This window comes from Aethina tumida, chromosome 1 (genome assembly GCF_024364675.1).
Source record: "Aethina tumida isolate Nest 87 chromosome 1, icAetTumi1.1, whole genome shotgun sequence".
NCBI classification, from domain to species: domain Eukaryota; kingdom Metazoa; phylum Arthropoda; class Insecta; order Coleoptera; family Nitidulidae; genus Aethina; species Aethina tumida.
The window spans coordinates 58,266,503-58,291,158 of NC_065435.1; the positions used below are offsets into that span (position 1 = coordinate 58,266,503).

At 29.6% G+C, this 24,656-nt stretch overlaps 6 protein-coding genes and 1 long non-coding RNA gene across 14 annotated transcripts; 2 read left to right on the forward strand and 5 right to left on the reverse strand.

The window, feature by feature from the left end:
* Positions 1 to 501: 501 nt before the first annotated feature.
* On the reverse strand, positions 502 to 3,203 carry LOC109597337 (golgin subfamily B member 1). Of its 2 annotated transcripts, none has more exons than XM_020012994.2 (8): positions 2,835 to 3,203; positions 2,724 to 2,777; positions 2,062 to 2,666; positions 1,845 to 2,004; positions 1,655 to 1,787; positions 1,473 to 1,603; positions 1,023 to 1,424; positions 502 to 969 (listed from the first exon to the last, which is right to left on the reverse strand). In XM_020012994.2, exons 1-8 carry the CDS (start codon positions 3,174 to 3,176, stop codon positions 529 to 531), a joined length of 2,268 nt encoding a protein of 755 aa, XP_019868553.1. In that variant the 5' UTR covers positions 3,177 to 3,203; the 3' UTR covers positions 502 to 528. The 2 variants fall into 2 exon arrangements, with proteins under 2 accessions (XP_019868553.1, XP_049825947.1); XM_049969990.1 differs by having other exon boundaries at positions 2,724 to 2,785; positions 2,835 to 2,899.
* A 999-nt stretch (positions 3,204 to 4,202) lies between these two features.
* On the reverse strand, positions 4,203 to 5,426 carry LOC109597357 (protein SYS1 homolog). Its single transcript, XM_020013016.2, has 3 exons — positions 5,051 to 5,426; positions 4,932 to 4,999; positions 4,203 to 4,877 (listed from the first exon to the last, which is right to left on the reverse strand). The coding sequence occupies exons 1-3, from the start codon at positions 5,219 to 5,221 to the stop codon at positions 4,637 to 4,639; spliced, it is 480 nt and encodes a 159-aa protein (XP_019868575.1). The 5' UTR covers positions 5,222 to 5,426; the 3' UTR covers positions 4,203 to 4,636.
* Positions 5,427 to 5,796: 370 nt separating this feature from the next.
* On the forward strand, positions 5,797 to 9,895 carry LOC109597353 (F-actin-capping protein subunit alpha). 2 transcript variants are annotated; one of them, XM_020013013.2, is made up of 4 exons: positions 5,797 to 5,906; positions 5,966 to 6,358; positions 8,474 to 8,807; positions 8,913 to 9,895. In XM_020013013.2, exons 2-4 carry the CDS (start codon positions 6,075 to 6,077, stop codon positions 9,186 to 9,188), a joined length of 894 nt encoding a protein of 297 aa, XP_019868572.1. In that variant the 5' UTR covers positions 5,797 to 5,906; positions 5,966 to 6,074; the 3' UTR covers positions 9,189 to 9,895. The 2 variants fall into 2 exon arrangements, with proteins under 2 accessions (XP_019868572.1, XP_049826499.1); XM_049970542.1 differs by having other exon boundaries at positions 5,988 to 6,358.
* A 273-nt stretch (positions 9,896 to 10,168) lies between these two features.
* Positions 10,169 to 10,964, reverse strand: LOC109597358 (rab-like protein 3). Of its 2 annotated transcripts, XM_020013018.2 has the most exons (2): positions 10,842 to 10,964; positions 10,169 to 10,786 (listed from the first exon to the last, which is right to left on the reverse strand). In XM_020013018.2, exon 2 carries the CDS (start codon positions 10,759 to 10,761, stop codon positions 10,225 to 10,227), a length of 537 nt encoding a protein of 178 aa, XP_019868577.1. In that variant the 5' UTR covers positions 10,762 to 10,786; positions 10,842 to 10,964; the 3' UTR covers positions 10,169 to 10,224. The 2 variants fall into 2 exon arrangements, with proteins under 2 accessions (XP_019868577.1, XP_019868576.1); XM_020013017.2 differs by having other exon boundaries at positions 10,169 to 10,963.
* Positions 10,965 to 11,189: 225 nt separating this feature from the next.
* LOC126266521 (uncharacterized) lies at positions 11,190 to 11,984 on the reverse strand. The gene is made up of 2 exons (XR_007548853.1): positions 11,794 to 11,984; positions 11,190 to 11,616 (listed from the first exon to the last, which is right to left on the reverse strand). It is a non-coding gene; the product is annotated as an uncharacterized LOC126266521 (long non-coding RNA).
* Positions 11,985 to 13,205: 1,221 nt separating this feature from the next.
* LOC109597349 (mannosylglucosyl-3-phosphoglycerate phosphatase) lies at positions 13,206 to 21,862 on the reverse strand. Of its 5 annotated transcripts, none has more exons than XM_020013006.2 (10): positions 21,357 to 21,862; positions 16,304 to 16,532; positions 16,166 to 16,252; positions 15,846 to 16,111; positions 15,402 to 15,797; positions 15,184 to 15,343; positions 14,880 to 15,130; positions 14,700 to 14,827; positions 14,441 to 14,648; positions 13,206 to 14,386 (listed from the first exon to the last, which is right to left on the reverse strand). In XM_020013006.2, the coding sequence occupies exons 1-10, from the start codon at positions 21,480 to 21,482 to the stop codon at positions 14,300 to 14,302; spliced, it is 1,938 nt and encodes a 645-aa protein (XP_019868565.2). In that variant the 5' UTR covers positions 21,483 to 21,862; the 3' UTR covers positions 13,206 to 14,299. The 5 variants fall into 5 exon arrangements, with proteins under 5 accessions (XP_019868565.2, XP_049826612.1, XP_049826615.1 ...); XM_049970655.1 differs by having other exon boundaries at positions 21,605 to 21,831; XM_049970658.1 differs by having other exon boundaries at positions 21,392 to 21,479.
* Positions 21,863 to 21,913: 51 nt separating this feature from the next.
* Positions 21,914 to 24,523, forward strand: LOC109597361 (RNA transcription, translation and transport factor protein). Its single transcript, XM_020013023.2, has 5 exons — positions 21,914 to 22,078; positions 22,126 to 22,341; positions 22,397 to 22,486; positions 23,724 to 23,884; positions 23,939 to 24,523. The coding sequence occupies exons 1-5, from the start codon at positions 22,018 to 22,020 to the stop codon at positions 24,140 to 24,142; spliced, it is 732 nt and encodes a 243-aa protein (XP_019868582.1). The 5' UTR covers positions 21,914 to 22,017; the 3' UTR covers positions 24,143 to 24,523.
* The last annotated feature ends 133 nt before the right edge of the window (positions 24,524 to 24,656 follow it).

Below are 24,656 nucleotides of genomic sequence, written 5' to 3' on the forward strand. Positions count from 1 at the left end.
CATAAACATTACATACGTAATATTCTGAAGATAATCTACCTAAAACCCATTTCACATCCTCATTAACTACAATAGGACTGGTCCCAGAAAATTATAAACGTCCATCCCAAAAACTGACTTAAAATGGCTCTAGTTTAGCAACACATACGATTATTATTAGATTAATTGAAAATATGAACAAAATAATAATTTTTTCATGGAGTGAATCGGAACAATAGATAGAAATAAGATCATTATCATCCAAGTGTGTGCAACAAACTTTTAACTAGTAGATTATTTAGGACAGTCTGTTATTCGAAGTGGCCCCGGGTTCTATTCCAATAAACGTATTGCATTACTGAAGTAACATTGTTAAATAATAACAGAACCAAAGGCGATGGATACGAAGGACGTCACTTCGATCCATATCTAGTAATTTCGTGGTCACGCACCAAATTATATGTAATCAAATATTTTAGCTAATTGTAAGTTTCGTTCACATTCATCTCCACAATTAAAACCTTTCGTAGAAGTATATTTTTATTCATCTCACAGTGAATAATTTACACAAATATTTTTTTCAAGCTGATTACGCTTACTGGTTTCCTGTTTTAAATGTTGCTCCAGAATTTCTTTTTTTTCTTTAATTTTTTCTATTTCCTGAATAATAACCTTATTATTCACGTTCTGTGTCAATTTTAGCTCTACGTTGGCTCGCAGTTTTCCATTTTCCACTTCCAACTGAAGAACCCTCTTTTTCAAACCGGCCAAGTGGGACAACAAAGACACGTACTGAGGATTTTCTGGTATACATTTGGCTATGTCCTCCATTTTCTTATATTCAGCTTGAGCCATCTCCAGTTGTTTATTTCTGTTAATAGGAAAAGGCACATCAATTTTGAAGTCTGAAATAGAATCCACTTCTTCCGTAGAGAGTGATGCGTTTCGATTTCTTGTCCTATCTGTTTCTATGCACATGTCTACAGTATTCTGTAAGTAACATGAATATAAAGTTATCCGAACGCATTTAAAAATGTACTTACAATATACGGCTTTTTAGCAGATTTCAAAATTTCTATATCTTTCTTTATGTGTGCTAATTCGTCTCCAATTGGAGTAAGACTTTCACCCAGCTTCTGCTGAAACTCATTTGGCTCGAAAGAATTTTTCTTTGTAGCTTCTAATTCAGCAAGCAGTTTGTTATGTTCATATTTGTATCTGACCAAATTTTCATATTGGTTCTTGTAGGAATCGCGTTCCTTCTTTACTTTGTTGAAATCCTGAATTATCGAATTATAATTTTCTTTTTGTTTGGATAATTCATTTATGATCTCTTCATACATAATCCTATATTTCTCTGTTTCCTTAATTTCTTTATCAGTACATTCTAATTTATTTACCAGGTGTTTTATTTGATCTTTAAGGGAAGCTTTTTCTTGTTCACTCTAAATAATCGAATTAAGTAGTAACTTAAGTTTAACATTAATACAAACCTTCTCCATGAGGAAATCTTTTTCTAAAAGACTCTTTTCTAGTGAGCAACGTTTCCCTTGATTTTCTAACAAATCGTTTTCTAAACCAAATATTGTGTTAGAAAATTTATTGCACTCCGAAATATGTAATACTAAAAATACAATTTTAAGTTTACTTATTTAAAATAAAAATTCACATGTACATTGTACTTGTCGAAGTAATGCCTTATTGTCTTTGTCAATTGTCTCTACCTTTGTACAATAGTCTTTTAAAATATTTACTATTGCATCATTATTATTTTTATCAATTGAATTTGTTCCAACCGACACAGAGAGCTAAAATTGTATTTTTTTTAATACTGCACATATATGTATAATCCTACGGCAACACACTTTGCATTTTCCTATTGTTACTGGTTCTTCAGATTCCGTTAAGTCTGCAGAAACGTTTGAAGCAAATGGGACCAACTGAAAATGTGAATCTGAATAACTTCTAACGACGTCTTTACACTTGTAACATAAATATTTTGGACATGGCTCTAAACATGTACAGCTGAAAAAATAAAGTTAATATTTGTACTTTTTTCAATTATTAAAACTAATAAAATACCTAAACTTATCATTCCGGCAAAATCGACACGTTTTCTCCATGATATCAATTAATGGTGGTGTTTCTATATTTCTTGTTTCAGGCGGATAATTATTCTTCTTTCCCATTTTCATTCTCATTTTAATTTTTGACATGGAAGCCAGGCTGCACTTGGTACCAATCGACCTGGAGAGACTGCAACGTTGAATTATATTACTTTCTGAACTGTTTAAAAGAAATCCGCTAGAACTGGATTTCCCTCCTGTTAATCTATTTGCTTTACTAATTTCAGAAGATTCATATGCATTTAGTACCCTTTCTAAGGGTCCATCATCCATTTTATTTAATGCTTGGCTAATCCTTTCCTGTTTTAATTCAAAATTTGGGAGTTGTGAGATCCTCCTAAACTCACCACTTATCAGTATCGATTTTCTGAGAGCCATATTTATTTTTTGATCCAATTTTTTGTGTTTGCAATATCGTGTTCTAATTTTTGCTTTGTTATCGCCATTTGATATCAGAGATACAGGCTGTGGAATGGGTGCTACATTTCCGTCGCCATTTACTAATTTCAGTTTTATTTTAAGTGGGATTTTTGGGCTAGACTTTTGTGAATCAAATTCATTCTGTAATTATTAAATGATTAATAAGAAACCATGTACAGCATGCAAAAAAATATTTACATCATCTAATAGATCTCTAGGCTGGCTCATATTATTTTGTTTAAAGTTCATCTTCTGCAAATCTTAAAAATTTAACATTCCTAAACAACACACATTACACTAACCTATTACCAATTTATTAAGGACCGCTCTTTGCTCTCTTGTGAGATCCATGGGTTCCACCGCATTTAAAATGCACCTCGATAGTTCAGTTAAACGCTTAGCGTTATCGTCTGCTCTTCTAGTAAACATGTGCATCATAATATCAAGGGGTACAATATTTTGCTCACATTTGCTAGGGCCGACCAGCATTTGCTTGAGTATATGTTGCCGTCTTTGTTCCACATCATCACACCAACCCCTGGCGTCGGTTGACGAACTGTACCTCTTTAATCTTCCTTCGATTCTTTCAACGTCTAAATATGCATCGCTGACGGTCCTAAACACCCTGTCTTTTCTACTGATGAAGGTCATGATTTAATGAATTAGGACAAGACAATAGACGAGAATTTTAATGCGATTGACACATGACAACTTTTAAAGTATGTCATATATATTTTTATTACGATCGAACCCTTAAATATTTATTGGTTTAAATGCATGTCTATTTTTAAACAGAACATTCCATTTTTGATATTATTATAAAATAATCAGTAACATTAAAAGAACTGAATAAAATAGAGTAAAAAATAGAGAATATTTTTTGAAGTGCAGTGAAAAATGAAAAAAATTGCAATATAGAAATAAAACATTTACTAATCATTAGCAAAAGAACAATCACCTTAAATGCACGTATATTTGTAAGATTTGCATAATATGACTTATGAGAAATAAGTTTCTTAATTCGTATATAAATTAATTGGGATGCCACAAAATCCCTTGTATTTGTGGGCTTTATGTAGACTTTATAATTTAAATAATAATAAATCACTCAAATATAGTACAATATAGATTATGCGACTTACGCAGGACTAGACTAAGAGAAATAATGTTTGTATCTACAGTGGTGGCCTGAGAGATATCACAAATTTTTAAATCCAATATTTTATAAGATGTAAGATTAATAAAAGGATTTAATTCAAATTTTACCTAGTATGTATAAAAATGTGAAATTTAATTTCAAACAACCATTGTCGATATTTCATTAAATCTTTATCTCATCTTCTACAGGTGGTTATAAAAAACAAATGATACCCAACAAAATATTAACAATTTTGTTTAAAGTTAAGTGAAAATTATTATATCGTATATTTCTGTGACGAGCCACATTTCGCATTTATTTAGTTTAAGATTAATTCAAGTTGAAATTATTTAGATACAATATGAATACTTATCAAAATTTAGTGTACTTATTTTAAATAAAATGTAAAATATCTTGAATGCGTTTAATTAACATTAAATAGTAATGAGCTACTTCTTTAGCCATCATATACATACATAGAAAATTCGAATCTCTAAAAATATGTGTGGTTATGATATGAATAAAGGTAAAATAATACATTCTTTTAAAAAGTTGATATATTGGCACTTTATTATGTCTTTATATACAATCTATCTTACAAAATATTAACAATATTAATACAGTATCACATTACAGTATTTGATGTTGGTTTAAACAAACAAAAAATATGAGCTGCATCAGTTTTTAATCATGAAATATATAGATGCATAATTTTCTTAACTGTATCTACATACTTCAAAATTTCTTGATTTTCAAATTCTTTGTCCTTGTAAATGTTCTGATCTAAATCATTTAATAAATTGAAGACATACAACATATTAGTAAATAACAACTTAGAAACTTCAATATTACATTAGCTCAAAATACAGTCAGTTTGTGATATTATTAAAATATATTATATTGCCTTTCTGTTGGTTGCAACAAAATAATTGTTCTTTGGTAAATTAATCAGGTCAACAATTACCACAACAAATTATAGATCAGTTTTAGGTCCTAAAGATAGAGGTATTGCAGCTAATTCTGTCCTCAAACAGAAGAACTCTGCACAGACACACATTAATGTTGCACAGGCCACATTCAGGGCCCACCATGAGAATGATATAGGAAAATTACCATTGTAAAACCAGCATATTATTAAGTGAATCAAATGCCAGGTACAACTAAAGTCCATGCACTGTTTGGTTCTTTCTACTATGTGCCACAGAACTGCTGCCCTAAAATATATATTAAGTATATTGTTTAATGCATTTTTAGTGCTACAAACTTACCCAATAAGAGAGTTTATGACAAATGCAGATATTACCATTCGACCCCCGTTGTCTCGAACATGTATCTCCTGGAATATGTGGAATATAACGAATTGTTTCATGAACATGCTAAGACTTACATGATATTCAAATATATGATCTAACGTCCGGGAATCTCCTATTAAAACTCCTAACAAAGTGAGAACTAGTCCTAACGTAACATAAAGAATACACTGCACAGAAACTATTTGGAAAATAATTAGCCAGGGATCCCATTGTGTGTACCGAAAGGACCCAGTGAGTTTCTTCATTGTTGTCGATTTAATGACGCATTATTTAACGGAAATATTTTTGAAATATTACTCGAAATAATCAAATTATTATTCGTTTTGAAGAGGACGAAATTTCACATGTTTATGTTTCACACACAAAACCACAAAACGTCACTTTTGAAGTTTCGTTAAATGACGTGACGTTTTGATGTCAAACACAACAGGACATGATGTGGAATAGTTGGAATGAAACCTTGTCATAATTTATAACATGATTTATAATGATACGGGGCAATTTTAATTTATAGTTTCATTTTTAAATTTAATTTTCAGTCCCGATTATTGACTACAGGGTTCTGCGGTAGTTTCCGAAATTGTTCACAGAGGTCCCCGACACAGCCACTTTTCAAATTCGCACCATTAAAAAATTGAATTAAGAAAAGTGATTATCTAATAATAAAGGTAAATCGTGAATCATTTACTATCTGTAATTTTAAGAGAGAAACTCAACAACACATACTAGCGTAAAAATTAATTAAAAGTAATTAATAGTTATATCGTTATATGTCGTCAGAGGGCGCTCCGAAATAAAAATAATTGTAATCTGTAAAATTATATTTTATGTAAAAAAATAATAAAAACAGAAGAATAATAATCAAATTTGCAGCTAAGTTTGAAAGTGTCTTGTAAGCGCATTTGTGTCATCATCCAGAATTATTTATGAGTATGCATATTATTTTGAAAAATAATATTTTAGACTACATTTAATATTTCATTTTTTAGGCTGTAACAAATTAATTTGTAGATCTAAGTTGCATTGAAAAGCGCTCGGAAAAACAATCGACTGTCACAAGTCTACGCCAGTGAGTCACCGCAGCTGTCACATCAGCAAATGATAAACCAACCCAACCTAAATATGGCGTCCGACGGCGATGATGTGATCACAGACCAGGAAAAGGTCCGAATAGTTTCGGATTTTATCCTGCATTCTCCGCCTGGAGAGTTCAATGAAGTGTTCAACGATGTAAGGAAATTGCTAAATAACGATGACCTGCTGAAGGAAGGGGCCAGCGGGGCGTTCGCTCAATACAACAAGGACCAATTGACCCCCGTTCGGATCGAAAACGCCGATCATTTAGTGTTAATTACAGAGTACAACGATTTAGGAAACAACAGGTGAGCCCCGTTTTTCATTAATTTTCAGGCTGGGCAGCGTTTGGTGCGTTGCATTTTAAGTTAGTTGTATTTTGGCATTATTTGTCACATCTAACAGTAAACAGTGTTAACGTCCCTAATACATTCTAAAACATCTTGTATGCTAACAGTGTGATGTGGTGTAGAACCAGCAGTTCATTTGGCACAACAATAAATAGATAAGACTTCGTGTTTGCTGATCTCATATTACATTACATTCAATAGTGTTCTCCACCAACATTTTAAATCAACCAAATTTTATACGATTACTATTAAAATTATTCCACAAAAATATTGTGAATGTAAATTTTATATAATTTATCTCTCTTCTAAAATTACTTCTTTATTTAAATTGATTACTGAAATTATAATAGGATATTAAACAACAAATATAACATCAAATACTATTTACATTTTAATTTGTAAAAGTAATATGTTACTTGAAAGTACCCTTTTCTAAAATTCTGAAGTAATTAATATAATTTTCTGTAAACTTTTAGTCTTGTTTGAATACTCTTTTTTACAGAAATATGTCTTTAAAAGTTTTATTCATTCAGTCAATGTCTGATTGTTCTACTGGATACACTGATATTATATGACTCAATTAATTCATTTTTTATTTGCCTAGAAGACAAGAAAGGATGTTTATTAATTTTCCAATTTATCTGTCAATAATAAAAGGACTTTTTTTATTAGTACATTTTCTTATTGTATTTTCAGCTGAGTGAGTTGTTTCATATTTGTTAATAAGAAACCATTTTTCAAATGCAGGTTGCTTTTTTCTCACTGAATTTATTTAATAATTTTACTAAGGGAACCCAAACCAAAATATTTCCTCCACCGTGTTACAAACTTTTATTAGAAGAGCGGTGAAATTATTTTTTACCATCTGATCTTATTCTATTGAACATGGATTCATCATTCGAAAGTACCTTCCGCCAAAATTCTGAAGTAATTAATATAATTTTGTGTAAACTTTTAGTTTTGTTTGAATACTCTTTTTTACAGAAATATGTCTTTGAAAGTTTTATTCATTCGGTAGACGTCTGATTGTTCTACTGGATACACTGATATTATATGACTCAATTAATTCATTTTTTATTTGCCTAGAAGACAAGAAAGGATGTTTATTAATTTTCCAATTTGTCTGTCAATAAAAGGACCTTTTTTATTAGTACATTTTCTTATTGTATTTGTTAATAAGAATTGTACAACATTTTTCAAAAGCAGTTTGCTTTTTTCTCACTGATTTTATTTAATAAGGTACTATAAATCCTACTAAGAATAAATTCTTACTATTAAGAATACTTTTAGTAACACAAAAGATAAATATATTTGAATGTGGTTTTCTTTGACCAATCAAAACAGATTAATATATGAGTTTAAAGTAATATCTCTCATTTGGTCGTCAAACCACACGAACTCATTTATCGCTTGTGTGCAAACAAAATATAGACTCATCCAAAGATTCATGGTTAATGTTAACCTAGAACAAGAACACGGGGTTATAACTTGTCTTCCCCAAAACATGAAATTGATTCAATACTTTGAAACACCTACGTTTCTTAACTGCAATTATAACTTTCTTATAGTTACAAACCGTTGTCTCTCGGTATGAGTCACCAAACCTTCCAGCTATCCACCTTTATTCCACTATCAAAAAACAGCTTGAGCATACTCATCACGAATTAAATTGGTGTTGCATATTGACAATATACGAAAATTAAAACGAAAATAAGATTGATTATTTAGTTCTAATGAAACGACGATAAGTTTATCCTATTTTAACTAATTTACCAGAATTGGCATATTGGACATAAAACATTTTTAACAAAAAGAAAACTTTATGAAAATGACTTTTTAAAAGCCATGTGGAGGGTGTTTAAAAATTATTAGAAAAAGTTTGCTAGTTAATTTAATGGATTTTTTTATTTTCTGCCTTAATTTCTTGGATCAATGTATTATTTACATAACATATTTGATCAGACTGTTAAGTTTCATTTAAATTTTAGCATATATAACAATTGCTAAATATTATACAAAGTATTTTTCAACTTATATTTTTGAAATTAATTAGACATTTTGTTTTCCTTTCAGATTCTTCGATCCCAGGTCTAAGCAAAGCTTCAAGTATGATCACCTGAGGAAGGAGGCATCCGATTACCAACCGTACACGCCGGACAGCGCCGCAGAACCATGGCGCTCCGCCCTCGACGCCGAATTCATTCAATACACTAGGAACCATTATAAGGACGGCGTTTGCAGTGTCGTTTCGAAGAACCAAGGCGGCGGTTCGATCACCCTCACCGCTTGCATCGAGGACCATCAGTTCCAGCCGAAAAACTTCTGGAACGGTCGATGGAGGTCACAGTGGTCGGTTTTCTTGAATGACAGCTCCACTGCAGAAGTTCGCGGAGTCTTGAAAGTACAAGTAAGTAGTAATAATCAATTAAACAAATTAAATATTTATCCCGACATTCAGTATAACTAATTTTTGTTGGGGTGTCACCTTTAATTTCATACGAATTTACTTTAGGTACATTATTACGAAGAAGGAAATGTACAGTTAGTCAGCACAAAGGAAATTAAAGAGTCCGTGTCAGTGACGAACGAGGCGCAGACCGCCAAGGAGATCGTTCAGATAATCGAAACAGCGGAAAATACTTACCAGACGGCGATCTCTGAAAACTACCAAACGATGTCAGACACAACATTCAAGGCTTTAAGGAGACTCTTGCCAGTGACACGTACAAAAATCGATTGGAACAAAATTGTCTCTTACAGTATTGGAAAGGAATTAAAAACCCAATGATAAGCAGCAGAACTGAACTTCAGAATAATTGGCTATCTTGTGCCGTCGTCTTGTTATCGCTTAGGAATGTTGTGTACATATTGCCAGATCTTGTTAAGTTTATGATAGAGCAGGGATAGCCACTGTTTAGTCTAATTATCAACATTTAATTTGCTTTTTTATACCTCCTTTAGATTATAAGCTTTGTTTAATTTGATTTTTTATTTCCACAGTATTTAAGGAAAAAGGCCCAGACTAGCCAATAGCCTTCATTGACCTTATTCCCATATTTCTAGGTACTATGATAATTTTATTTATATAGAATTCATGTTTTTATATTAAATCATTTATTAATTAATTAAACTAAATATATTTTATATTCGTTTACATATTTAGTAGGTAATTATAAATATATTAAATAAAAATTAATAAATTTCCTATACATGTCTATCCCTGTTTTTTATTTCACATGGAAGTTGTGCAATATCTATGCCACAAACCAAGCTTATTATTTTAATTTAAAACTATTGAGGTTTAAGGTTGCAAAAAGCATCTTTCATTTCATCTAACATATCTGATTATTTATGCGTTTATATGAGCTGCAGTTTTTAGAAAGCATTTCACTTTAGACAGTCAAATAATTTGGTGCCGTTAAGGATCAAATAATTTATATCTTGTTAGAGTCAATCATTATAAGGGTTATTTTTAAATAAAAAGTTTTTATTATATGTTGTATTAATTTTACTAACATTCATACCTTCCCTTTTTCAGATTGCTGTATATTATTAAGGCTGAAATGTATGAATGAGAAATTATAAAACTGTATCTGTGATCAATATATGAACTAATAAAACTAGAAAAATATTAATTTAATTTAATTCAAATTGGTAAATCTAGAATATAATTTTTATATTATATTTTAATATCCAATTTTAATCCATTATAAATCTGTAGGTAGTTTTAATTTATTGTCACTCTTGGGAATGGGAAATAACACCCAATTATTTTCAATAATTTATTACATGTATATACATAGAAATAAAAATATAAAATATAATTAATCCTGATGTGGTGAGTAAAACTTACTAGGTAAAGCAGAACTCATAAGATTATATCGATCAGAGTAAATTTTATTTGATTTTAAGCTTTGCTCAATAACTCTGTCATAAAACCTTGACAGTTTAACAGCATTTGAAGTACCAGCAGCCAAATACCTCGCCTGTCTGCAATCTAAGACAATTTCTTCTGCTCCAAACTGTGCAGCAAACTTGCTATTACTAGATTTTCTATCATCCATCTGATCCAGTTTTGTTCCAATTACTAAAATTGGTATTTGTGTTGATCCTAAGAAACTTTCAGAGTCGTACTCATCAATAGTACTATGCACATCTTTGTTAACAACTTCTTGCAACCACTTGTGAAGATTTTCCTCCGACCTCCTGTTAGTCAAGTCATGAATTAATATCAGTCCATGGCAGGGATTGTAGAAAACTTGTCGCGCATTCCTGTGATTATTGCTGCCACCGACGTCCCAGAGTTCAACGAAATATGTCTTTTGGTCCTTCGTTCCTTCCTTGTATTCATGTAATTTCATTTCCACAGAACAGCCCACAGTCCAACTAGGTGATTTAATTGGTTCATTGTGAGCGGCTAAATGCACAAAGGAAGTCTTACCAACACCTGAGTCCCCCAGTACCATTATTCTTACACGGTCGATGGCCGACATGATAAAATTAAAAACTAAAATTTTTTACTTAAAAATAATTTGTTGACATGTAAAACATTTGTGGTTATGAACACATCCACTAAAAACGCTGTTGCCACGTTTCATTGTTTTGGTTATTTAATTTTATATTTACTAAAAGGTTTATGATTGTTTTATATATATATATATATATATATATATATATATATATATATCGGACCATGTTTCCACGGTGCATGAGCATTTGAAAATATAACATAGAAGAAATAATTTCGAAAAGTTTAAAAAAAGACAAGATTTAAAATAAAACAAGTAAATTTATATAAAGGTTTTATTTTTCATCTTTTTCAGTCGTAACATTCACATTGATAGACGACTCAGGGGACTGTATATCTCTCATAAGCTGGTTTTTCTTTTCCTCACGGAAACGAATTTTATCGTCAGTGATGGCCAAATTCGGCATACGCAGAAATCTATAGATAATCGTTAGAAACGATTCAACAGTCACCAGACCTAGGTCGTGAAACAAATCATCGTCGAAGGTGACAAGTTGCCATTCACATCCTATCAAATAAACTCCGCAACTTTCCAAGGCCTTTAACGTTTGATCTTCGGTTATCATTCCCCTTTTTTCTTTGTCGTAGGAGTTGAAAAGCTCTTGGAACGCGCCGATTTTATTACCGAAAAATTCGGAATAAGGCAACGACATCGCGGGTGTCAATTAAATGCTTGGCTTAAGAATACCTGTAAATATTGTTCATGTAAGAAGAAAAACTGAATAACCATATTTTTTAACTACAATCAACTTCTATTAATTTCTCTGGTCTTAACAAATTATTATATATTATTATTTATAATAAATTTTGGTAGAAGTAGAAGCACGTGGAATATCTATTTAAAAATGGCTGACTCTATACTTACTCTATATGTTTCGTAACTATCCTGACCACCGTGACGGTGTACTTTAGAAATATACAAAAAAGTACAACTAACACTGTGCATCTACTGGGTACCGGAAAAGCAGAACACCACAATGAGAACTCTTCACAGAAATGTATGAATAAACCCTTTCTATAACACATACACAATCTTTTCTATTCTGGATCAATCAATCTGCGTTTGTTTATGGAGACCACAATTTTATTCAACGCCTACTATTGGAAAATTTGTGTTCAATGGTAAATTGATTAAAATGATGCAATTTGCGAATTTGACTTTCGACGAAAATACATATTAAATAATGCATCTAATCTAGTGGTTCTTACACTAAAATCTTCGGAAACTTAATAATTGTTGAATTAGTACCAATTTTTTCTATAATGAATTTTTTAATGAAAAGAATAGTAAAAACGGGTTTTTGTTATAAAAATTGCGAGAAATTATCTAAATGAATCTGATAGAATTTATATTATTTTATTAAATATCTCACTTTCAGTCGGAAGTTGCACTCCATAGAAGAGAGAAATAATAATTAACATGAACCCTCAAGGTCTAAAAATTGCTGAGATGTTCTCGAAAAATGATTTACAATGTTATTAACAAATATGAAACACACTCAATTGAAAATACAATAACTAATAAAAAAAATTAGACAAATAAAAAAATAATTAATTGAGTCCTACAAAATCAGTGTGTCTAATAGAACAATCAGACGTTGACTAATTGAACAACACTGCCAAAAGATGTATTTCAGTAAAGAAACATGGATCGTTTCATTTACCAGTTACACGGATTTTTATACATGATAATGAAACGAAGGATACATCCAAAGTTGTTCAAAGTTGGTTAAGAAATAATGATGTTGAGATTTTCGATTGGTCAGACCTAAATACAATTGAAAACTTCTGGAACGTTATGTAATCTCGATTAAAACACAAAAAAGCAAATTTAGATGAATTGTGATTATTAATTGAGGAGCATTTAATTTAAACTCATTGTAACGAACAGAGGGTAATAGATATATCAAAACAGATTTAATTTAATTTAAGTAGAAATTATTTTGATTTAGGTACAACATGAATAATGGCAGAGAGAATATGAGGTAAATATTTTAGATTTAGAAATTTAGATCAATTGTGATATGACCACTCATATTTCGATATTTATTTTGTTTAAAATTTAGTTTAAGTATTTTAAATAAAATATAAAATATTTTGATTGCATTTAATTAGAAATATACATTTCCTAATTAACGTTAAATAGTAATATGCAATATTTCTCTGGTAATCATTGTATTAAAAATTTAATTAGTTCAGAACAGTACACTGTTCTAGACTTAAGGAGGCCTAAAATATTTAAATGAACATAAGTTAAGAACAAATAAAACCCTTAAATTAATTGACAAACATTTATCTTTACTACCTGTCACAGATTATACTCTTATACAGATTTTAAATAACTGTGCATTCACTATACTACCATTGTTACCATCGGTAAAAAGCACTCACTAAACCAATGTGGAAAAATAGCAGCACATAATTTTCATATATCACACAGAAGCTAACTTTTAAATTAGGATTACGTAAACAAACATAACGGTAAATTTCAGATTTAGTCAAAAGTTGGTGCTTCGATTTTTTATCATTGGTACATGGAATAGTTTTGGTGCGTTATATATAAAAGTGCTTTCACGCTAGAACACTTATTATTGGAAGAATAGTAATGCATAATTTACAGTATATTACAAACATTTTTAGTAAGCTACTATCTTAGTTGAGAAGGCTTTGTTCGATTTTAATCTCAGTGATTTGTACTAAATTTTTAATTGATTAAAATTCAGTTCAAGTGTAACTTGGACACTGAACTGTATCGGACGTGTACATAATTATGTAGCAATAGATACACTTCAGCATAAGTTATGAAAGTTCCGTAAGTAACAAGTTCGTTGTGGAATGTTCATGTACAAAAATCCTTAGATTTTTGATAAAATCACTTCTTAAGGTGGTACTGTACATACTACAATAATTGCAAATGATATACTTGAGCACACCTTAATTACAACTCTTATATATGAATATAATCAAAGTACAGAGTAGAAATAGACAAAAACATTAACAGTTTTTAAAATTATTTTCTACCAATTGAGGCAACAACATTATTTCCTAGGAAATAATTCGACACATGTCTCTACACATATAAGCAACAGCAATTGATAATAAATCAATATGGTACCACCTTAAACTTCTTGATTACTTTGTTGGTGTTCTTTAAAAGGCTTAACGATAGTTAACTAGGTTGAAATTATTTTATGTCAAACATTAAAAACAATGTATTAGTTTGAGAAAAATTCATTTTTAACAGTTATAAGAAATTTAAAATGTATTTGATTGTTTAAATATTTGTTGTATTATGATTATAAACAAATACTGAATATGAATGAGTAATTATTAAAATGTAAAAATTGAATTTTTCTTCATTCGCCATATAATTAACTTTGTGGAGAATATTCGTCCACTTCCTCTATAATCGAGTCTTGTTCTATCCTTTGACGTTGCAACACCAGTTCGTTATATTTCTGTAAAAACACAGCAATTAATAGTTCATAGTAGTTATAAGTCGATAAATTTACATCTTCGCTGGTGATAATAATAATTCGATGATCTATTTTCGGAGTTAATTGACACGATTCTTGTTCGAGGTCATCAAGTGAGGCTCTACGTGTAAGCCTTGAGGAATGATGCATCGGCGGACTGGAAGAAGTTTCTATAGTGCTGGCTCGGCGTAACGGAGGGGGTCCATCCAATTCATTACCATCTAACATTTTTACCAAACTATGTCTACAAAAAAATAATTCTGCGTATTGTTAAAAGTTAACTACACTACTTTACCTTCTGGAAAGTGTCACTAGAGATTGTCTATGTTTAGAATGTTTCTTAGTTTTTCCAAGTCTTATGTTGATAGCTTGGAAATGATTGGTAATTGCTAGACCTAATTCTGGACAAGCGTCTTCACCCATCTACAAAAATTAACATTAACATTTAACACACTTAGAGTCAAAAACAATTTACTAATATTTCCGCATCTTTTAGCATAGAATAACCGTCGCATCCAGAATGCATATAGTTCTTAGTTGCTAGATGATAATGTTGATCTAATTTTAGGTATTCATCACCAATTCTAACCAAATTTGGATCAACCTTTTTGCCTTGAGGTTTACTGGGGTCAAAGGCAAAACTTACGCCTGCCACTTGAGGAAATCTACCCTCAAGTTTGGGATACATACATACTCCATTTTCTAATGTTTCCAATAACTGTTGACCTAAATTAAGATGTTAAATTTGGCTTTTATGTTACAAACCGGAATTTATGTACCTGTAACTTTCAGAACAACTAAAGGATCTCTCATTGGAATAATATTTGTTAAATCACGCATCGTAAAGTCTCCAGCCGGGTGAACTTGGTCTGATCTAAAAGTCCCTGAATTTAATATAACTAAATCAGCACCAGTTGCTGCCAAGACCACATCGCAAACCTTAAATTACAATGCAATAAACGACTGATGAATCAAAAAATGTTGTCGATCTACTCACCCAATTTCCTAAATTTGATTCGGCAGTTCTAATTGATGTGAACCTCCCATCGAGGGGAACAGAAAAACAACCCAACACTTCGTCCATCTTTCCTTCTACAATACTCGTATACTTTTCCAGTTTTTCCTTAAGTTTGACATCTTCTGGAAACTGGGAAGTCACATTAACTTCTTCAATTAATACTTCTGGTATTCCGGGTTTTTCAAAATTAATAACAATTTTACTGAACTGTCTAAAGTCCGTGCCGCTTTTTATCACATACTTTTCATTAACCTTTCTAATCTCGTATACATGATCATGTCCTCCAAGAATTAAATCTATGTCCTCCGTGTTTTCCGCCAGTTTCACATCATTAGGCGTTCGCATGTGAGTTAAGGCTATAACATAATCGCACCCCTAAAAAGTCTATTAGTATATAACTGGAAAAAGTATTTAAGCATTTACTTCTTGTTTCAGTTGAGCCGCAAGCTTTTGACCAGCTTCCACGAAATCCAGGAACGTGACCTCTTCAGGATTAATTGTTGCTAAGGTGTCTAACCACTCCTTTTCCACCAGACCTATTAAACCTACTCTGTGACCGGCCCAATGAACAACGTGTGTTATTCGGCCTTCACCGAGTGGTCGACCAGTTTCGTTGTCCAAAACGTTGGACATAAGCCAAGGAAAATCTGACTGGGTGACCCATTGCGATAGCACCTCTAAACCATGGTCTGTGGGGATAAATAAAATAATTCGCGGTCATTCGACAAAGTTTAAGGTCATACCAAAATCGTGATTCCCGAGGACAGCACAGTGGGTACCTATTTCGTTGAGGACTGGGACCATTTGTTCTCCTTTGGTAAACGTGCTTACTGCAAATTTAAGTTGATGCTATTCGTAATAAACGATGTAAATGCACTTACGCATGCTGGGGGAAAATGCATCACCACTAAACAGTATGAGTGGTTGGAGATGCTGAAAACTTTTAATCGCAGTGCAAAATCTTGCTGCACCACCGACCGGTTCTGGTTTGGGCCGCGATTCGACATTATAAACGTCGTTGAAATGTAAAATAACGAGATTCTGTGACATCGCGGAGCCGGACAATGTGTTCACCGCTCTTCTACCCGCAGCTCTTACCTCCAGAGAAGCCTAAAAATTGTGTTTTTATTAACAGTGGGCATTGGATAAAGTACAAATATACGAAAAAAAAATAGTGGTCGCTCGACTCTAGCAGTTAGTACTGATACTAACACACAATAAAAATGTCATTACATTTTGGAATTATATTTATGATTATTAATTTTTAATTTTGTCTATTTCTTAAAAATTAACGTATGTGTAAACAACAAAATCTCAATAGTTAACCATTAAAATTCGTGTGATGTTAACTTCTATGTGAAGTTATCATTAATTAAAGAGCGAAAATTTTTTAGTTTACAATAATCAATAAATTATAATTCCTAAATTTTAATGTGATGATGCCAACTATACCCAAGAAAAGTGCGTGCGATCGATAACAAGGCCAAGACCGATTCGACAAGATCAAAACCAAGGACAATATTACTATTTGTTAATATTATAGTATGCTAATAAAAACTATTTTTATACATTTGGTATTTATTTTTAGTTTATATTATCCCGATCTGCATGTATACAAATTTGGGGAATTTTCAACGATTATTAATAAGTTATTGATAACTGTAACTCCTTTATTTAAAAGCACCATATTTTATTTTTAAATACCCTAACTATTAATAAAAACTTTATGATATGTTTTATATCTTAATACTAATCAAATAAAATAAACTAAAATTCGTAAATTATGTATTTGTGTTTTTAAATATTAACGTATATTATATATTTTCTTTAATATAAAATTAATATAATGGCAACCAATATTTTAATTACTAATAAAGCACATAGACCACGACAAAAAAAAGATCAAGACATTTAAGCTAAAAAACGAAATCAAGAATAGTATATTTACTGAATTTATCAATCTCCTTCCTTAAAATCTACATATAAATATAAATAATTCTATCAAAATCATATTGTTTAAATTTTTTTGATTATATATGTCTAATTCAGTTATGATAATCTTCTACCATATTACACAATTTGGGTCATATTAATTATATTAAGGTAAAATGAATGACCAAAAAATTTTATAATAAAATTGAAAATTAATGGAGCTGATGAAATTTGACAAAACTGACAATTACACGTACAAAAGCCTGGGAAGGCAGTTGTTTTTTAAAACCATACTATTAAAAAAAGTTAAAATACCATTACTCATTAAAGTAGCTCATTAAAGATCTCATAAGGTACGTATCTTAACATCTGTTTCTTTTACATAATTTATTAGTTTAAATATATCCGCATTAATATGAATATTTTAACATTTATTTATAATTTGAAACATGGTAAAATTTAGCAATCAGTAGATAATTTTAAAATGATAAATAATTACTATCACTTTTGTTCTAAAAAATAAACAGAGAACACAAAACAGAGATTATCAGCGTGTTAAGATTCAAATATCTTCCATAAAGATTGTTTGTTGAATACATTATTTTAAATAAAATAAAATATCTTAAGGAGCGTATAAAATAATCGTTTTTTACATTCACTTGTTTAAAACGAGTTATTTTAAAAATATACGTCCCAATATGAATAAAATAAATTAATAAAGTCTGAAAATTCACAATAACAAAAACACTAAAACCATGTTCGATATTTATTTTGAATAATTTTTCTTTTTCTCTTTAAAAATGAATATAGTACGGACTTAATAAATTGGTTTTTTATTTACATAAATAAGTTGTAAATGTGTACTACAAAATAAACTAAAAGGACACAGAACAAGGCCAATGATTTCCACTGTTTATGTTTAATAATTTTCTTCCACTACAACATATTTATCGGTAATATAATTTCTAATACTTAAATTATTTAATAAGTTATTTATAATATATAAATACAACTTACAATCTGTGACAAAACTGAGAGTGAACCTCTCCAATAAAAAAATCAAAATAAAATAATTTAAAAAATTAATCAAATTGATTTAAAATTTATTTATGATTAAAAAATATTTCTTCAAGGTTTTCTAATTAAAAATTGACAAATATTTCTAATAAAAATATTTTAGTTTTAATTTACAATAAAAAATTAAATAAAAGACAAATAAGACCGAAAATTGTGCAATTTGTGTTTTAAATTGGTCAATAAATTGTAAAATAATTATAAAAAATTTATATCGAAAAATTTTCAGAAAATTTGCTATAAAAACTTTGAATAAAACGTGCGTTATAATAATTACACACAAAATTTTATTAATAAATCATTTAATTTTTAAATTTTTAACATAAATATATGTACTTCGAATTTCCAACATTTTAACCTTTGTAGTTGTTACTAAATTTATCACATTTATAATTATAAACATTTTATGATTTTCGAAATTGTTTTTCAATGTCAATTTTAGACTGTTTACGAATTTTTTTAAAGAAGGTTACGTGGGCAATTGATATACCGAAAATACAAATAAAAACATAAGCCAAAACAATTTAATTTGTACGCATCTAATGTGCCAATTTAAATAAATATATTATTTACGACCTTGCGTTATTTGAACGTTCCCGCATAAAAATACTATCAAGAATATTACTGATAAACGGACGTAGGCTCTTATAGTCCTTATCACAACATATTTACAAGTGGAGAACATCGCACAACTACACATTGCACCGCCAAAGGTTATTATTAAACTAACTGTGATATTAGCATTCTAACATTGATGATAAAAATAGTTGTTAAACATTTTGATTACTCTTATTATGTGCAATTTACCTGCTAATACGACGAGTGAATATTTTTTGCACCGCAAAAACTAATAAACTTCATCACTATTCGGCTAATATATAATGTGCTTACCCATTAATTATGAATTCGTCACCCACGCGAAATTGCGGAACAAGTCTGGTGTATCACTTGCGACGCGGTGATTTCTAAAATGAAGGGAACACCAGCCGATTCATTCATAAGGTTGCGTACAAATTATTTAAATTAAATTGGCGGTTATACACACATTCCTCTATTCCAAGGCCGAAATATCCGCTATTCACTACTAAGTTCATCGTTACCATGAATGATCCATCATATATGTCATATGCTAGTTTCCTAGTTTCCTTCATATCTGATTAAATAATTAATGCCGCTGAACCCCGACATGAACACGATAGTTTTCTATGCAGGAAGGCTCTTTATGGGTTATTTTTACAAACTAAATAAAACGCAATTGGATAATTCATATAGCGAAATCGATTTTTTTAATGCGATCCCAATACACCCAATTAGAAAATATTGATAAAATTATCATTCACTTATCATTTTAATTCCCATTATCTTCTTTTCTGTTCTTTTGTGCTTGAAAGTGGATACTATTAATATATGCCACAATATTTGTATTAACTCAACAGTGCAGTGACTCACCAAAAAACTAATTGAATGCAATTTCTGTTAATTTGCAATACGAATTTTTAAAACAAGACATTAAAATGAAATGAAATTTGATTTATTATTTTTTCTTTTAATTTGAACCTAGTGAAAGGGGATTCTATGTGTAAATATTTGGAACTATAATTTACCAATATGTAAACATGTTACATATTAATTAATTTACCTTATCGATGTAGCAAAGTTTAAATAAATAATTTATGTATTTAATCTTTCGTTGTAGTATATATTATTTATAAACATATCCAATGTTTAGTAAATAAATAAGCAATTAATTAACCGCACAATATTCAAATATTATCAGAAAATAAAAGTTTAATGTGAAAGAAATAAATCATCAGGAAAAAACACATTGTTGAAGATAATTTTTATGATACATGTTAAAAATATCTTTTATATAAGTGATTTTAACATTATTTATTGAATTAAATCGAGAAATAAATGTTTCAATAATTTTCTCTTAACACTCAATTTCTATTAAATATAAGTCACATATTTATTATATATTATATAGTATAAACAAAATTAAATAATTAAAAATATAAAATTAAAATAAATGTTCATTTAATTTCTTAAATGAACGAAGAAAATTGTTACTTTTTAATTTATTGAACATGAAACATCAATAATCAATTTTTATTTCACAATATAATTAATCAATTGACGCTAAATATATGTTCAATTTGAGCTAAAAATAAATCTTAATTATAGATCTAATAATTGTTTATAAACAGTAACAACAAATGGAAGAATTTCAATAATTAATTAGTCGCAAAGTAAGTACAAATGTTTTAAAAAATCCTTTTTCTCGATTCAATATCTCACATACAATACTCACCTAAGTAAATATTAATACTCTTATTAACAATTTACGCGTAAAATCTGCTGTGTAAGTTTCAACCCCCTTGGCAATTTATCTTCATACAGAATTTTTTAAGTTTTAATCAACAAATTTGCATATTTCATAACAGTTAAATGCAAATGAGAAAAATTTCCTTGGTTAAATTCTAATTAGAATATTAAAAACTATACGCTGGCCTAAATATAATGAGATGTTTAACCAGTGACCTAATAAAATTTTAATTGTTTGCTTTATTACAACTGCAGTAAAAATTAAGTAATTAGTGGAAGATTGCAGAATTTAGATTTTAGTTTAATAAAAACGTTAATACTACTAGGAAATATAAAAATTCGATTAATTAAATTAAAATTGATTGTTAGCATAAAATTTACATATACTTTGATATACTTTGTTAGTAACAGTGATCAAGTCTAATTTTAGCACAGAAAATTTATAAAATCAAAATCTACATACAAAACAAAAATACTACTATGCACTAGAAAATTATAAAAGCATACATGCATAGTGGGGGTTCAGTTGTAACATGCACAATTCTCTCTTTTTTTTAGTCGTAACGTACATAAATATAAGCTTGTGTAATCTAAATTTTTAACCTGTTTCAACCATCCAACAACGCTTGTTACTTTACTTGTGACTTCAGGAGGCACTTCAATACTGTGTTCCTCCACTAAGGAGCTCCATTTCGCCCTCAATGCTGCCTGTGCCGCAAAACTTGCCATATTTATCGAATTGAAAGTATTAAATTGTTCAAAATTAGTCAGTTAGTAATTAGGATTCAACTCATTGATGAACCAGTTCACACCAAAAACGATTACTGCATGTCGCTGGACGACAAACTTACGCTAACTTGTATGGATATTTTATTTTATGAGTCCTCGCAACAAATTGCACGGGGCTGTGTCTATGAGGATGCAATGGGGCTCATTTAAATGTGGGCAAATGCCTGCTCGTTAATAATTAACACAGTTTTTTATGTAGAAGTGCTGTAACTCGATGCGTTGCTTATTACAAATTACGACCACTGATTTATTCACGTGGTTCGTGATGTTGGGCTGTTCGATTTTAATCGTGTTTAAATGGAAAAATTTTAGTGTTTTACTAATTTAGATTCACAGGCAAATTTAAAGGACACAAATGTCAAATTTTTTAGACTGCATAGTTCCGCGACATCTATACTTGACATTTAAAAGCGCTCGGCTATTTGTGGTGTGTTTGGTAAAAGCCGAACATATGTCAAAAAGTTAACCTAGGAAAATGAGCAGGAGATTATTAATTGCTTTACGATATCCTAAAGCGGATATTGTAGATATTAATAGTAAGTTATCTCGATATTCCACAATTGTGCTCATTTTAAAATTTTAGATGATTTTAGGAATATTATTTTATGGCTTGAAGAAAATAAAATTAAAATTGCCGATAGCAGCTTGGTCAATTCCTTAAAAAACATTAATTCACCAGATTGGAATAAGTCGTTCGAGCAATACAAATCTGAGCTTGGGTGTCCATTATTCAAGAGCAATGTCGAAGATTTACAATGGATTTTGGGTTATGCCATCCAAGTAGAAACTATGAAAGACAGTAAATATATCTATTTATATAGATTTGAGTTAATTTTAATTATGGTCATTTTTAGAAAACAGATATTTAAAACATGCTGTGGAAAACTTAAAAATTTCAAATAAACCAGATGTTGTGGCAGAAAATCCTCTAGATAAATTAGACTGTAAGTATAGATGAGTATTGAAACTATAAAGTAGAAATCAGTTAATATGTTAATCGTTAATTAATGAAATTAAAAATAATGAACTTTCTTAAGTCCAACTGCAGTTTAATGTATAGTTGGGTGCTCTGAAAATTAAGGCAAGTCTCTAAAAAAAATGGTTTGAATAGTTAGACCTAAACATTGCAGGAACTATATGCAACAAAACTAATGTGAGAAATGGACTATCAAGGCCCTATTATCAATATTTTTCAGTACATTTCATAAATATTTTTTACAGTACAAGTTTTATTATTAAGGAGTACTAAGAATGTCCAAATTAAATTTGTTTACTATTTTTAATCTACCATGTTTGGGTAGGCATACTAAATTAGTTACTAAAGGGAGAGTACTTTTCTTTTTTTTTTCACATATTCTGTATTTTATATCTACTTATATTTATGTTTTAAAAAAATATTCTTTGTAATTCTATATGAATGAGTGTGATTCTAGTATTTTATGAACTATGATTTGTTAAAAAATTTATAGCAACACTGCTTTTGAAAATGTAATTGGTTTCCTCATATTAGGAATATTTATTTTTTACGTTAGATATTTTCAATTCGACAAAACCGGTTAGTTAAATTTTATTAATTTTAATTATTATGTATTTTACAGAAATTTTTATAATTATCTTGATAAATATTATTTGTAGTTTATATTGTTTATTAACTCCACCAAGAAACTGATTCTCAAATAAGTCATTATCCTGTAATATGCCTAAAAGTTAATTAACGGCTTAACTATTAACGAAGTTAACATTATCTATGCTCACTCCTGAAGCTTATGTTGGATTTATGAAAAAGATATTCTTTTGATTTGTACAATTTTTCCCTTCACTCATTTAATGTTTTAAATTTTTTTTCCGAAGATATTTTCGAGTTTCAAATATGTTGTGAAATTTTGTTTGATTTGATTGAAAATATTCAACAATTTTCTATTCTAATTAGTTTTAATTTCTTTTTTGTGAATTTAGAAAAATATTGTTTTTCTGGCTTATAATAGTTCAAATTTGTTAAACATTAAAAGTTGATTTTCATAAAAAATATAAAAAAATTGTATTGTTAAAAAACTGGTATATTTTGGTGGATTTATAAAATATAATTAGAAATATTTTTTAAAATGTATAGATATAAAAAAATTGTAGAAATCAAAAAGTAAAAATTCACATCCATATTTTTCATACATTTTATTGTTCTAGTCAAAGGCAAAGATTTTGAAACAGGCATAACTGAATTAGCAAAAATATTAGATGTTAAACCTCACCCTGACCCACTTAAGACACTAAGGGCTGTAAGAAAAGTGGTAGAGACTAGACTTAATGCTAAAGCAGTGGAAAACCCTAAGGATTTTATAGTTACGGTAAGATCTTCATTTATTACAATTATAAAAATTTTAATTTTCTATACCTTATAGGGAACACCATTTCCTTTTCAAGATGCAGATCTGGGTTTTGATTTAAAGGATCCTGTCTTAAATAGAGCAGCAAAGATCTTAAGAATGTTATATATTCACAACTTAAGAGATTTACAAACCAAAGCAAATGAATTGATCGTAGCTGTTCAACTTGTGACTGCAAATCCCAAAACAGATACTAAATTGGGTAAAGTTGGACGATAAACAAATTAATTAGTAACGACTACATAACATATTTAATATAATACATGGCAACATATAGGCTGACCATAAATCAATTGTTTTGTAACTTGCTTTTAGGAAAATGTATGTTTTTCTATTGAATTATTAATTACGAAAGTAATGTGAATACATTGAATAAATTTGTTCTTAAATCGCTCTTATTAATTGTTTACTTATATATTATATAAGTATAAAAAACTGATAATGAATAATTAAATGATTTTTTTTCTTGGTTTATATTTATTGTAACAAGTCTACCTTCTTCAATTAATATGAATTTTTTAAAGAAAACTTATTTATAAATACCTCGGACATATATGACTATTGTATTTAAGAAAACAAAATAAATTGGAGAAAGTTGTATATATTTTCTTTCTCCACCTACACTATATATTGGACAACGTTATTGTAACATTTGAAATAGTGGTTTCTAAAACCAAGTTTATTGTTATTTATAGGCAGTGATGTTGCCTTTACTTGGTGTTCTGGTAAGTCT